At 43.1% G+C, this 14730-nt stretch overlaps 1 protein-coding gene across 3 annotated transcripts in view; it reads left to right on the plus strand.

Annotated features, from left to right (window-relative positions):
* The window catches only part of FRMD5 (FERM domain containing 5), an 82971-nt gene extending 69868 nt beyond the window's left edge, over positions 1–13103 (plus strand). For all 3 annotated transcript variants that reach the window (XM_075858426.1, XM_075858427.1, XM_075858428.1), the window contains 3 exons: positions 1306–1374; positions 2288–2394; positions 3814–13103. In XM_075858426.1, the coding sequence (XP_075714541.1) occupies positions 1306–1374; positions 2288–2394; positions 3814–4355 (718 nt within the window). In that variant the 3' untranslated portion in view covers positions 4356–13103. The remainder of the gene's footprint in view (positions 1–1305; positions 1375–2287; positions 2395–3813) is intronic.
* The last annotated feature ends 1627 nt before the right edge of the window (positions 13104–14730 follow it).

A 14730-nucleotide genomic window follows, 5' to 3' on the forward strand; every position in this document is an offset into this window, starting at 1 on the left:
AGACTTCATTGCGGAATTTTGACTCTCCATTGAAGTCAATGGAGAAATTCCGCAATGAGTCCGCAACAAGTCCGCTACACGTCCGCAACAGTCAGTGTATGCTGCGGACACCAAATTCCGCACCGCAGCCTATGCTCCGCAGCGGAATTGTCCGCAACGTGTAAACGAACTAAACCACAAAGCTGTGGAAGGCAATGGAGAAATGTGTACGCTGCGGATTTCCGATGCGGACTGTCCGCAGCGGAATTCCAGAGCAATTCCGTCACGTTTGGTCATGCCCTAAGGGATATATTGAGCTCAGTTTCTATTTATAGGTTATATGTATAAGACTGGTCTTGTTTAAACGATTTATTGTAGTTAGACTTATCATAGGTTTATACATATTATTTTCTGTGGATCTTACTATAAATGGAATTTAATATGTATCGGTGGCATAAGCTCATAACCTCTACTGCTTTCCCTACCACTTGTTAGTTTCCATACCATGTTATCAGTTCTCCACTGCTAACTATTCTGCTGTACTTAATCTCTCCTTCTTGGTCCTATCAAGTGCATCTTTTATTCTATTACCAAGGCTAAGTCCACACGTAATGGATTTCGTGCAGATTTTGTTGCGGATTTCACTTTTGTGGGGAAAAAAAAATCAGTATATGTATTTTACCAATCTCTTGGTGCTCCCGTGGTGATGCTTCCTTGGTCCTCTGCTGGACTCTAGCAAGCCCCAGCGATGACGTTTCCAGATGTGACCACTGCAGCCTGTGATCAGCTGCAGCGGTCACGTGTCAAGACCGGCCAATCACAGACTGCAGCAGTCACGTGTCAACATTGCATCATTGTAGGCTGGAAATCGGAGACTGGCGGGGGACCGGGGAAGCGTCACCATGAGAGTGCCAGGGGATTGGTAAGATAAGTACCGTTTACTGTTTTTTTTTAGATTATATGCACTTTGCTTCAGATCCACGGGTAATCTGCAGCAAAATACTCAACACTAGGACTTGTTTGTGGATTTTAACTTCCCCATTAAAGTAAATGGGGAAAATCCACAACAAATTTGTTCTCATTCCACCACTGGAATTGACATGTTGCGGATTTGAAAATCTGCACCGCAGGTTACTTTCTGCCTGGAAAATGTTGGCAACATGAGGATAAAATTTGTTAAAATCTCATCCACTTGTCTTTTACTGTATTCCTCTGTGGCTGTTCCTTCCCGCAATTCCGCAGATTTTCTGTCCCACGTGGACTTACCCTATGCTCCCAAATCTTGTTCATATGTTTACTTTTTGAAAAAGTCTCCTATTTCCCTAGTGGTCGAGTTGCTAAAGAAGTAATGGAATCAAGTGCCAAAATCAAGAGGGAGCCTCCTGAAATTCACAGGTACAAAATGCATTTTTACACATTCTGTCAGGCAATCAGGACCTCAGTGGGTTGAGTGTTGTACAAAGGTCTTGTGCGGTTCTGCTTGTTGCTCCCCTGTCCATTCTGCCGCGCTTGTCATATAGTTTCTAATTTTGTATGCAGATGTTTAATGCTGAAAGTCCACTAAAAAATGCGGTTTACTAACGTAATTCAAAAACCACGTTCGTTTGTTTAATTGTTTTTTGTTTTTTTACTGCGGAATGAAAACGCAGCAAGAAGCTGCAAAAACGCCACGCAAACCCAGCCATATTATAGTTGTGTTAAAACAGATGTTTCAATTTCATTCAACATTTGTTCTATTAATGCAGTAGTTCTTAAAGGGGTTGTCCAGGATAGGAAAAGAGAAACCGCGTAAGGCTGGATTCACATGAGCATGTAATAAATAATCACTGATAGATAGCGATAGGGGTCATTTTTGAGTAGGATTTTTTTTTAGTGCATTATAGTTGAATATTACCCCGCACCTATCAAAGGGGACTTTTGTTTTTGTTTTGTTTTTGTCTGAATCTGCAATACCGGGCATAAACCTTGGAAGAAACTGGCACCATTTCTGCAAGACAAAGACTTTTTATATATTTTTTTATCTTATTAAACCCGATTATTGTAGGCTTTAGTAGCCAGCCACAAAAATCCGGAGTGGCCAGAAATAAGAGCCTTCATAGATATCAATAAAAAACCAGAAAAATTGCTACCATCAAATTTCTGGGGAGATTTATCAGAACTGGTGCAAAGGAAAAGTGGAGCAACCAATCCTATTACATTTACAAATAAGGCTCTGAAAAATGTGCAACCTGTTTGATTACTATGGGCAACAGCTCATTATGTCACATTTGGACTCCTATTGACATGTTTTGTCTTGTTTTTGGTACAGATCGGGGATGGTGCCAAGTCGTAGTTGTCCTTCAATTAGCCATGGACTGAGGTTAAGCAGTGTTCCCCGGACACGAAGACGTGCTGTTCACATATCCATCATGGAGGGTAGGTATTGCTTTATGTTTGTCTTGCACAAGTCTAGCCAGAATGCTTCATTTTTCTCACTTATTAAAGCTCCCACATACAAAAAACCGCAGTGTGACGGAGCTAGAAAAGTTACCAGCCCTTTCTATCGGTGCAGTTATCACTCGCCTTACTCCACGTGTGGCAAAGGGGACCTATCCAGGCTTGGACCAGCAGTTGTCACTTTTGCAGACACCCCGCATTTGTTTTCTGTTGTGCTGGTCACCCCTATATGGGGGTGGTGGTGATTTAATGAGTGTGCGTCGTATAAAGAAATAGACATCCTTTCCTAAATGGCTAATGGATATGCCGTGCCATTATTTGTTGTACATTCTCATCAATGTTTTACTTGTGTTTTTTTTACTTTTAATTATTTTTAAACTATTTCACCTGCATACACGTTAATGTAACTTTCCCGGAGTTAACTCGGCTTTGTTTGCTATAAATCCTCCATTACAGCATTATGCCACGCATCAGTATAATCTGCTCAATACGTTCCTGGTGTCCAGTTTGAGAAATCCTGGAAATATTTTCTGAGATGATGGAGTGTAGAATGCCCTCATGAATACTGAAGGGTTAACACACTTAGAGATCCTCTTTATCTGAATTCTAAGTGTGTGGATGAGGACATTTGTCGGGGGAGTGTCTGTAAGGAGCTGCCCGCTGCCATGTGGGAGGGGTAAAGGACAGCTGGGCACGGATTCTCCTGAATCTGCTCACTAGTAAATATACTGCTTCCCAAAATAGCGTCTGGGAGCCAGAAGCTTCACCTTGTATGTCAGAGCATAGAGAGGGAGGAGGTGGAGAGACACAGACTGGAGGTGAGGAGAGTCAGAAGAGAAGTAGAAGGCTTAAAGAAAGTGTATAGACCGAGGAACCAGTAAATCTAGGTGTTCAGGACGAGAAGTGCGGGCATAGGTGTAAGTGCGGAGTGCAATAACTAGGACGGAAGTGCAATCAGATATCAGGATTATCCTCCATTCATCATGGTGAAGTGTCTTATCCGTATCAAAACCAAAGTGAATGTTCACCTGCGCATGATCAATCATTGTTACCGCGATGTGAAGATTCGGGTGCTTAGTCTTGGGCCTCGGCTTTTGGGCAGAGCGCTGGGGGCATTGCCCCTCTTCCCAGCTCTTACTGGAGGGGTCCCTGTATCAACTATACCACCGGCAGCGGCTAGAGAAATGGGAAAAACAGGCGGGGTCCCAGTCCCTGCACCAAGTATACCAGCTGCAATTGTGAGAGACATTGGATTAACAGGTGAATATCAAACTGTGGGGCACGGCTGTGTCCGGCGCCCTGATAGTCTTCATATGCATGCTCATGTGTTGTCTGCGGCGCATGTTCACACGATTTACTCTCTTCTGTCTGGTCAATTAACTGTTGCTGTTCCCGCAGGTCTGGAATCCCTACGTGACAGTGCCCATTCTACTCCGGTTCATTCTACTGAAGACCTTGATTCTTTATCTCCTTGTACCTCCCGGGAGACAGTGATCAGTGATGAGGCATACACCCCTTGTTGCAGCATCCTTCCTACTCCTGTCAGTGATTCCAACCTTGAGTTATCAATTGGGCAGCAGGTGAATGGGACAACCTGCACAAGCCAGGATGAGGAGAGGGACCTGTCTGCTCCCTGCATTCCTGACCTGGAGACCCCTCCGCCTGCTCTACCTGGGCCAGAGCGAGCACGTCAGAGGGAACCTGAACAGGCAAATTCATTTCTACAAAGTGTCCTGCGGCTGCTTGCAGTCACGCTGTGTCTTCTGTTGGCATTACTGTTGTTGCTAGTTATATTGGCAGAGTCTGACCTGGAGTTAGCGTTTTTGAGGGACATCAGGTTGACTCCTGAATTCCAGCAGTTCCATTATCAATACTTCTGTCCTCTGCGCCGATGGGTATCATGCAAACTACACCCTCTCATTCGCCTCATTGACTCTTGATGTTATGTGCCGTGGCCCTCATTGACTGTGAGGAGTGATGTCTTCCAATGTCCTCCTTTTCTCACCCCTGTCTTGTCTCACAAACCCTTCCTGGTACAAAGGTTGTCAGAATAAACCTTTGCTTAGGGTTGTCCAGTGTGAATGGGTGGATGATGATGATGATGATGAGAGAGATGGAGGATACCCCAAGATATTGCATGGGGGTTCTGTTCTGTTACACCCATGTGTCCTATATATGGGTCCAGCAGGATTAGGTTTCCTCAACTCCAGAAAACAGACTAGGGTTTCTACATCACATTCAATCCTCGTATACGCAGGCAGGGCACAGGCCGGCGCTTGATAGCAGATCTACTGAAAGCTTGCACGCTGTCATATCCTTACTTATTGTTTCACTACAATTACTAACATGACTGGAGCTGCTACTCGATAGATACAAGTGGTCTAGAATAAGGACATTGTATTCTTGGGGGTCTTTTCAGACCAGTAAAATTTGGGGAATGGAAACCAGACTGAATAGCTTACTTTGAGGCCAGGGTAACAGTTGTTATGGGTTAGTTTGGATACGTGGCTTTATCATGACTGTCAAATGCGCACACAACTACATTGATCTCCATCAGTCATATCCATGAGAACCTACAGTGTGTACCTCACAACCAATGTACCAGTTGGTTTTTTATGGCTTGTTTTCCTTTTCCCAGGGTATTTGTGCGTACCCACTAATAATAGCAAAAAACGGATGTAATCCTGGGAAACTGATCGCCACTATGTCTAGTGTAAGTAGGAGTAAATAAAGAAGGTGCCTGGTTAGTGGTAAAGAGTCACAGCACACAATTTCATCTTCTTTTGTCTGGGCTTACACGTTGCGATCAAAATGTTGTTGTTTTTTTTATAATGGCAAAACCATGCTGTTTTGCCACAGCAGAAAATATTATTTTGACCACGACGTGTAAACCCAGCCTTACACACTATATCTTACAAGTTCATGTGTTGTAGATCTTCGTCAACGTTATTTTAATTAAGGGTCCAATAAATGGTCATTAAATAGCATGCAGCTGTTACTGTTTCCACTAGCGCATGTGGAACATCCTGGCTGGCGATCATGCTTTTAATACTTGCTTTCATGGTGACATCTGGAGGCTAAAGTAGGTACTGCACCCATTATTAAATGGATAGTTCGCAAAAGAAGAAATCCTGTTAAATTGTTTTTATTTTTGATTTTACCAGTTGTATACAAACCCATACCAGGCATTTACGTCTGTGACTAGATTTTACTAGAATGATTGAAGAGGATTGGCTGCCGTGTATTGATTTAGATTGGAAGTTTGCTATAAAATGCATGATTTCTCTTGGTTTCCAATACCATTAGGATGCGTTCACACTCGGGAATAATTCATAGCAGAACCCTGAAAAATTAACATATCAACCTGCACGCTTTGCCATCCAATTTGACCCATTATAATACAGTGGGTGAAATCTGCTGCAATTTGCATGGGGAAATCCGCAATGACCAGGGCACACTACACATTTTAATTCCCCCGACGTAAAAAAAAAAAAAAAAGGTTTGGAAATGCTCCGTTTACGCCCATTATTATGTACTTATGGTGTTGAAATCAGATTAAATATCTGCACCACTTCCACAACATGTGACTATAACCTTATAAGCCTCGTGTCTTTTCTCAGTAAAATAGGAATATGGGAAGATTTCCAAAACCTATAATGTTCTTTTTTCTGTTGTCTGTGAAAAAAGTAGAGATTGAGAGAGCAATGCCGTTACCCAAAATATCAAGTACCCAAAATTATACAGGAAAGAAAGACACCTTGAGGGCGATGTCATAAACCCCAGTTATATATATGTGTGTATGTCTGCACTTTACAAGGTTCCTATCACACTACATCAGATGTGCCCTATCAGCACTGCTTCATTTAGTGTATCCAGAATTGTGGGACAAAATGCTCAGTAGACCATGATACTAAAGGTGAATTCACACGTGGCCTAAATATTCGCTGCAAAATCCGCTTTAAAAATCGACCAGGATGCAAGTTTTTCCGCATTTTTACTTGCGGTGCAGAATAATCACTGCATATTTTGAGGAGTTTTTGCTGTTAATTTGTGTGGAGTTCCGCATTCAAAATCTGCAACACATGGGGTACGTAGCAGAAAGAATATCCTCAGCGGACAAAATTACACATGGAAAGTTACACCAGGCATGAATTGCAGACTTTTTTTTTGTCTCCTTAGGATAACATGGAGTCATTTTTTACAGCAGAAAATATGCAGTGTTTATGCCACGTGCAATTTCCCCCTGTAACAACCAGGCCCCTACTGCATTGTTACACAAGCCATCTTCCTAAAGCTGGCAATCTATGCCAACCCATGAAATCTAACATTAGCAATAATACAGTCACTGCCCACACAATATACGCTTGTAAACGTGTATATTCCTTTTGTGTGACAGGCAGTCGGCATTGCAGCTAAGATCATGATATGTGCGCCTTCATTTTATATATATATAGAATGGCTAAGTGGTTTTGATAACTTGTTTGTTTATGGAGATTTGTCACATAATGTAATCACAGATTCCTAGTAGGTATACTGCGCCCCCTATGTTACAGATTGTAGCACAGGGACTGGCATGAGAAGGGGCTACAGCTGAATGGCACCCAGAATAGCAATGAGCTAGACATGGACTATACTAGAAGGTGATTGTCAAATGTGCTAGAGGCAGGTCAAAAAGCCCAGACCGAGAGCTGCAAGTGACCGCGCTACTTTAGAACATGTTTTATATGGTATTAGAAGGTGGTGAGAGCTCTGTATCGTGATATCTGTGAATTAGGAAGTGACCGTTCTGTGACTTGATAGCTGTATATTATGGGATAGAAATAGCTCTGTGCCTTTTATGTCTGTATATTTGGAAGTAAAAGTTCTATGTCCTGATGTCTGTGTATTCGGAAGAGGTGAGAGCTCTATGTCCTGATTACTGTATTCGGAAGTGGTGAGAGCTCTATGTCCTGATGTCTGTGTATTAGTGCTTATTCACACGAACATTGAATATGTCCGTGTGATGGCTGTAAAGACAACGGTCATCACACAGATGCATGTAATTCAATGGAGCCATTCACGTGGCCGTTGTTTCACTGGACTGTGTGAAGGGTCCATTGAAAAATAGAACATGTCCTATTTTCTTCCGTTTTCACAGATCTCTTCATAGACTCAAGTCTATGGGGAGCCGTAAAAACTGGACCCGCACGGGTGAAAAACGGCCGTTTTTCACATCCGAGTTTCCCCATGTTCGTGTGAATAAGCCCTTAGGAGATGGGAGGTCTGTGTCCTGATGCCTGTGTATTCAGAGGAGATGGGAGCTCTATGTCCTGATGTCTGTGTATTAGAAGGCGAGAGCTCTAATCCTGATGTCTGTGTATTAGGAGGCGAGAGCTCTAATCCTGATGTCTGTGTCTTAGGAGGAGATGGGAGCTCTATGTCCCGATGACTGTATTAGGAGGTGAGAGCTCTATGTCCTGATGTCTGTGTATTAGGAGGAGGTGAGAGCTGTGTGTCCTGATGTCTGTATATTAGGAGATGGGAGGTCTATGTCCTGATGTCTGTGTATTAGGAGGAGGCGAGAGCTCTATGTCCTGATGACTGTATTAGGAGGTGAGAGCTCTATGTCCTGATGTCTGTGTATTAGGAGGAGATGGGAGCTCTATGTCCTGATGTCTGTGTATTAGAAGGCGAGAGCTCTAATCCTGATGTCTGTGTATTAGGAGGTGAGAGCTCTAATCCTGATGTCTGTGTCTTAGGAGATGGGAGCTCTATGTCCCGATGTCTGTGTATTAGGAGGAGATGGGAGCTCTATGTCCCGATGACTGTATTAGGAGGTGAGAGCTCTATGTCCTGATGTCTGTGTATTAGGAGGAGGTGAGAGCTGTGTGTCCTGATGTCTGTATATTAGGAGATGGGAGGTCTATGTCCTGATGTCTGTGTATTAGAAGGCGAGAGCTCTAATCCTGATGTCTGTGTATTAGGAGGCGAGAGCTCTAATCCTGATGTCTGTGTATTAGGAGGAGATGGGAGCTCTATGTCCTGATGTCTGTGTATTAGGAGGAGATGGGAGCTCTATGTCCTGATGTCTGTGTATTAGAAGGCGAGAGCTCTAATCCTGATGTCTGTGTATTAGGAGGCGAGAGCTCTAATCCTGATGTCTGTGTATTAGGAGGCGAGAGCTCTAATCCTGATGTCTGTGTATTAGGAGGAGGTGAGAGCTCTATGTCCCGATGTCTGTGTATTAGGAGGAGGCGAGAGCTCTAATCCTGATGTCTGTGTATTAGGAGGAGATGGGAGCTCTATGTCCTGATGTCTGTGTATTAGGAGGAGGCGAGAGCTCTAATCCTGATGTCTGTGTATTAGGAGGAGATGGGAGCTCTATGTCCTGATGTCTGTGTATTAGGAGGAGGCGAGAGCTCTAATCCTGATGTCTGTGTATTAGGAGGAGATGGGAGCTCTATGTCCTGAGAACTCCTTGACTAAAGGCCCTATTGCATGGGCCAATGATCGGGCAAATGAGCGTTCATATTCATGTTCCCGATCATTGCCCTGTATAATAAGGGCAATGATCAGCTGATGAACGAGCAAACGCTGAATTATGTAGAATTAAAAATCATCGTTGTCGGCAGCACATCTTCCTGTGTATTCCGGGAGATGCGCTGCCGACATGATGAAAATGTATAGGGTGGAGCGATCGTAGTAACAAGCGCTCGTCCCCATATATAGCCGATCATTGCTCCGTGTGGTACGAGCAAACTAGCACCGATCAACGAGCTCTCGTTGATCGCGCTTGTTTACACAGGCCATGTCGGGCCGTGTAATAGTACCTTTTAGTGTCAGCATATTAGGAGACAAGAACTCTACACAGTGAACTGTTCTGTGTAAGGATATATCCACACACAGCGTAAACGCTGCAGAATTTCCAACCGGATTTTCTGTGCAGAAAAAGATCTGCTACAGATTGAGAACTAAGCACCGCAAGTCAATTTCTGCACTTGGGTTCTGTGGATTTTTTTTCGGCAGCGTGTGGATGAGATTTGTTCAAATCTTATTCACTTTGCTGCTACTGTAAATGCTGCAGAATTTCTGCAGAGAAAATCCGATCGGAAATTCTCCTGCGTTTACGCTACGTTTGGACGTACGTTTTACAGCGACCTTATATATTGGATATATTTATGGGAAAGTGTCACATGATGCAGACATCTACATTGGACTGGGTGCTGTGTGTCTAGTTGGGTTCTTTCTGGTCTATGTATGTTCTTTATATCCAGTTAGGTGGTGAGACTGCTGTATGCACTTGAGAGCGAAAGCTGCATAGCAGAAGAGTGGGGTACATGCTGCGCTCTGTCTGTCCCTGCCATGCGGTTTATCATTTCAGTCCCTCGTCTTAAAAATGGTGTCCCTGATGATGCATTAGAAGCGGAGGTTTCGGGTACTGATGTCTATAGCAATGTGCTGATTACTTCATGTACAGCGGTTTAACATGGCCAGGCTGGATGGACTATCTGTGATGCATATTAACCCATTTAGTGTCTTTTTACAGGCGGACAAGCCTGGGGTCTGTCCTTAATGGAATAACTGTTGTGTTGCTTTTGTCCCTACATACTAGTTGTTATGTTGTGCTTTGTACCTAAAGGCCTGTATGAGCTTCAATGGACCTTCTACCCATTCCCTTCAGAAGTGGGGATCGATTTGCCTCCAAACATATTATTGTACCTTACTTTTGTATAGCAGAGACTGTTTCAAGGTTATATTTTAAGAAAATAGTATTATTTTGTTATCAAAATTACCTTTACTTTTTTAAATTGCTTTTTAGAATTTGTTTTGTTGCCGTGCTATGTGTAAAAATAAAAAGGAAAAGTGGAATCGTAGTGAGTTATAGTCACAGAGCAACTTTATGGCAAAAAAATACCCAGGAACTAAAGCACTTTGAAATGCACAAGGCGTTCTTAACCCCGTTTCACCCAGCGAGGTGACTGCGGATTCCTGACAGGGACTAGTGAAGAGGGGGCGCTAATCTGCTGTTTCCGTAACTCACGGCATCCTCTTTACTAGTCTCTGCCAGGAACCTGAATCCGGCATTTATGGCATTTCCTGTAAATATGCCATAAATGTCTAAGTTGGGAGTAACCCTTTAATAAATCGATGCACAAAGGAGAGAGGGTTAAGCCCAAATCCCCCTGAGAGTCTATGAAATCAAATGGAATCTCCAGTCAAAAATAAAAAATCCACCATCACATAATGTTGATACTCTTAGGATATTGTTCACATTTGGCGGATTAGCTGCAGATTTTTCGGAGCGGATTTCATTGCAGGACAACCCGCATCGTATTACAGTAGCAGCAAAGAGTACGAGATTTTAACACATCTCATCCACACGCTGCGGGGAAAAAGTTTATAAATTGACCTGTGGTGCATTTTGTTTTTTTTAAATCTGCAGCACGTCAATTTATGCTGCAGAATCGCTGCACTTTTTTCCCTATTGAATTCAATGGGAGGTAAAACCCACAACAAATAGCAAACTTTGCGATGTTTGCAGCGGAAAAAGTTATAATTCCGCTGCAAAAAACACAAATTAGGGAAGAAAAAAAAATAATCATTGTTTTTGTTTAAATTTAATAAAGAGACACAATACCTACCCCCCCCCCCCCATAGTGACACGTCTTTCTGTGCTGTGCTCCGTGCAGCCTGCTCTCCTGTGATGACGCTGCAGCTCAGGATTGATGCACTGATCACATGGGCTGCAGCGTGATCACAGGAGGCCAGGCTCCATGGAGCACAATGGGATGAGTCGCTATGGCAAGGCCAAAGGGGGGGGACGGACTAAGTATTGGCTCATTTATTTATTTTTCAACTTTGTTTTCTGCAGCAGAGATTCCATCCAATATTCTGCACCACAATTTGGTGCCTTTTTTCAGCTGGAATTCCCTGCGGATTCTAGGTTGGATGCATTGAATACTTTTACGCAGCGTATCCACCTTGTGTGAACATAACCTTAGGATGGATTCATATGCAGCAGTTTTTGTTGCAGGAATTTCTGGGACTGAAAATCTGCAAGTTCCATTTTTTTTCCCTCCATGACATATGTGTCAGCGGGTCAGTACACCCCAATGTTAATTAATTTTAAGATTTTAAAGCCATATTATTACTGGTGAGCTATTAGTGAAAACATATGTGATGACTGCAGCTCTTCATTATGTTTTGGCACCACAGACAAGCCCCCCAGAGACTAATGCAAAGTAACCGCCTGAGCCATTTCCTCGGGCAGCTAGTATGATTGGATGTTTAGCACAGTAATGAGCTGCGAGGACTCCTGCCATCCACACTGATGTGGCCCAGCTAGGACTATGCAAAACCAGTCAGGACTGCAAGCAAAGTGTACAGCACTTTTACCATTGTAAAGATTCATTTGTATATAAATCCGCTGAGGTCTTATAAAAAAAAAATTATAATTACGGTGAGGTCGAGCGTTCTGTGCGCAATGTGGTTTGGAATTCTTCCTCAAATGGAACCAGTTACCAGGACAGGCATCTTTGCATTAGGATTTCATTATAATGCTGAACTGATGGGTCTCTGAAATTGTGGCCTATGGGGCCAGAACATGGCTTTCCTGACCACCACTCCCCCCCTTTCCAAAAATTCAACACAGCAGACTCAATCCAATTGACACGTTTCTGCAGCTCTCGTAAGAAACAGTAAGTGCCTCATTCTAAAGCCTCATGCAGATGGCACAACCGTAAGGTGCTCCATGTCCTGATCGTGTTCACACACATATTCGGCACAACACTCAGACCCCCACGGTTCTTCTGAACCAAATATAGATCACCAGAGCCCTATGGCTCCGCATTATGGCACAACATCCAGACATTAAAATGTGTCCATGTTATGAGACTGAAAACAGCTTAAGGAGTCCCTTCTAGCCCAATTGGCACTTTGGGAGGGATATTTTTTTGGAGCAATTGTGCCCAGTTGATCAAATTGAATTAGGCATTATACAGATACCATAATTAAAAGGTACCTGTCCTAGTAAAAAGTATTGGTAACCAACCAGCACATTACCCTCTCAAAAGAAGGAAATAAAGCCACATAGATGAAGGGAGACGTTTTCTATCCCATGTGCTTATTCAACATTTCATTTTGCCTGTCTTCTTCCATGTCATGCATAGCTGGTCTCTATGCACTGTCCAAATCGAGCATCAGATCTTGTGCCAATACGGAGCTGACTGAAGAAGCTCTGATCTGACATAGTTATGGAGTGGTAGAAAAGTCATGATTCATTTCCATGGTCTGTTAAAATTCTTCTATGCAGTTTTCTTTCTAGAACAAGATCTAGAAACATTTGATTTTATTCTGGTGCTGAGTTGCTTTGTGACTGTATCAAGCATTATAAAAAAACAGCAGCCATACAGGGCACATCCCATGGCTATCTTTTTGGCATAGAGAAGTCATGTGTTTTCCTCATATTTGCCCGTTTCCTGTTCTGCGCACATATAGTGCGGTCGAGCATGAGTCAATGAACCGCATGATTTGCTGAGGAAACATACTGCAACTGTGAATCTTTAGGCTTTATAGACTAAAAACTACGTCCTTGTGCCAATACCAAGTCATGTTCTCCAAAGAGCCTCCCACGTGGTATGGAGGAGTGACATGCATAATAGTCCTGATGGTGGACAGTATTTTTAAATAATTAAAAACATTATTCTGAACTGACTGTGTGGTTTATTAGTCCTCCATGCTGGGGACTCCTTCAAGTATCATTTACACTGGAGATGGGAAATTGTGGCGACAGTGACACAGAACATACAGTACTTCCGTGATCCCCAGCTGTTACAAGGCTACTATTCTAGAAAGCATCCAGCTACCAGAGCATGCTGAGAGTTGTAGTTGGGGAATCCACAGGTCAGGGATCACTGTAGTTTTATCTTATACTTTTCTAAAGTAACACTCGTACAGTGTAGCCTTAATACAGCGATCAGCCATAACATTAAAACAACCTGCCTAATATTGCGTAGGCCCCTCTTGTGCCACCAAAACCACTCAGATCCGTAGGGGCCTGAATTGCACAAGGGTGGTATCTGGCACCAAGACGTTAGCAGCAGCTCCATTAAGTTGAGAGGTGACCCCCACCCTGGATCAGATTTTTTTTTTTCAGCACATCCCAAATCCTCGATTGGATTGAGCACTCAGGAATTTTGAGGCCAAGTCAACACCTTGAATTCTGTCCTTCCTCAAACCATTTCTGAAATTTTTTTACAGTGCCGCAGGGAGCATAAGGATATGTTCACTTGGCTTATTTTTGTGCCGAAAAATCAGAAGCAGAATGCCTCCAAACATCTCCCCATTTATATAAATGGGAAGAACGGCGTTCTGTTCCAGCAGGCCGTTTTTTTTTATGCATGTCACTTCTTGAGCCATTTTTCATTGACTCTAGTTGCTAGAAAAACGGCTGAAAATCAGGAGCGGTTTTCCCTTGAAAACAGCTCCGTATTTTCCGTCGTTTCTTAGTAAGGCCGGAAACGCCTCCAAACATCTGCCCATTGATTTCAATGGGAAAAACAGCGTTATGTTCCGACGGGCCGTTTTGAAAAATGGCTGCTAAAAAGTGCATGTCACTTCTTGAGACGCTTTTGGAGCCATTTTTCATTGACTCTATAGAAAAACAGCTCTAAAAACAGCCATGAAAAACACGAGTTGCTTAAAAAAACGGCTAAAAATCAGGATTTATTTTCCCTTGAAAAGGGCTCCGTATTTTCAGACATTTTTTAGTAAGCATGTGCACATTCCCTTATACTACCATTGCCATGAAGGGGTGTACTTGGTCTGCCACAATGTTTAGGTATGTAGTATGTGTCATGAATGCCAGGTCAAAGCCCTCACGCTCCTCACTTTGGAGATAGTCTGACAGGGGCCAAATTGATAACTAGACGATTGAGTCAGTGTCACTTAGATTCTTACACTTTCCTATTTTTTCTGCTTTTAACACATCAACTTTAAGAACAGATTGTTCCCTTGCTGTCTAATATATTCCACCCCTTAACAGGTGCCATTGTTAAGGAGATAATCCTGTTGCAGAGGTCACAATAACGCCTCTGCAAGCTTAGTCGACGCCTGTGAAGGCTCCTAAATGCTTTAAAATCAGTCTCATGCGTGTTCTTAAGCTTGGGACTGAATTTATTTAGAGCGGGGGACGGTAATGGCGGCACGGTACGAGAGGTAAAAGAAGTATGTATGTAGACGTTCTCAGAACCTCTCGTTGTGTAATTAGTTCTTTAAACTCTCGTATTGTGCAGCCAGCACTACTGGGCAGTTTCTAATGACCTGTCAGGTGCCGAC

The sequence above is a fragment of the Rhinoderma darwinii genome, chromosome 3, assembly GCF_050947455.1.
Source record: "Rhinoderma darwinii isolate aRhiDar2 chromosome 3, aRhiDar2.hap1, whole genome shotgun sequence".
NCBI classification, from domain to species: domain Eukaryota; kingdom Metazoa; phylum Chordata; class Amphibia; order Anura; family Rhinodermatidae; genus Rhinoderma; species Rhinoderma darwinii.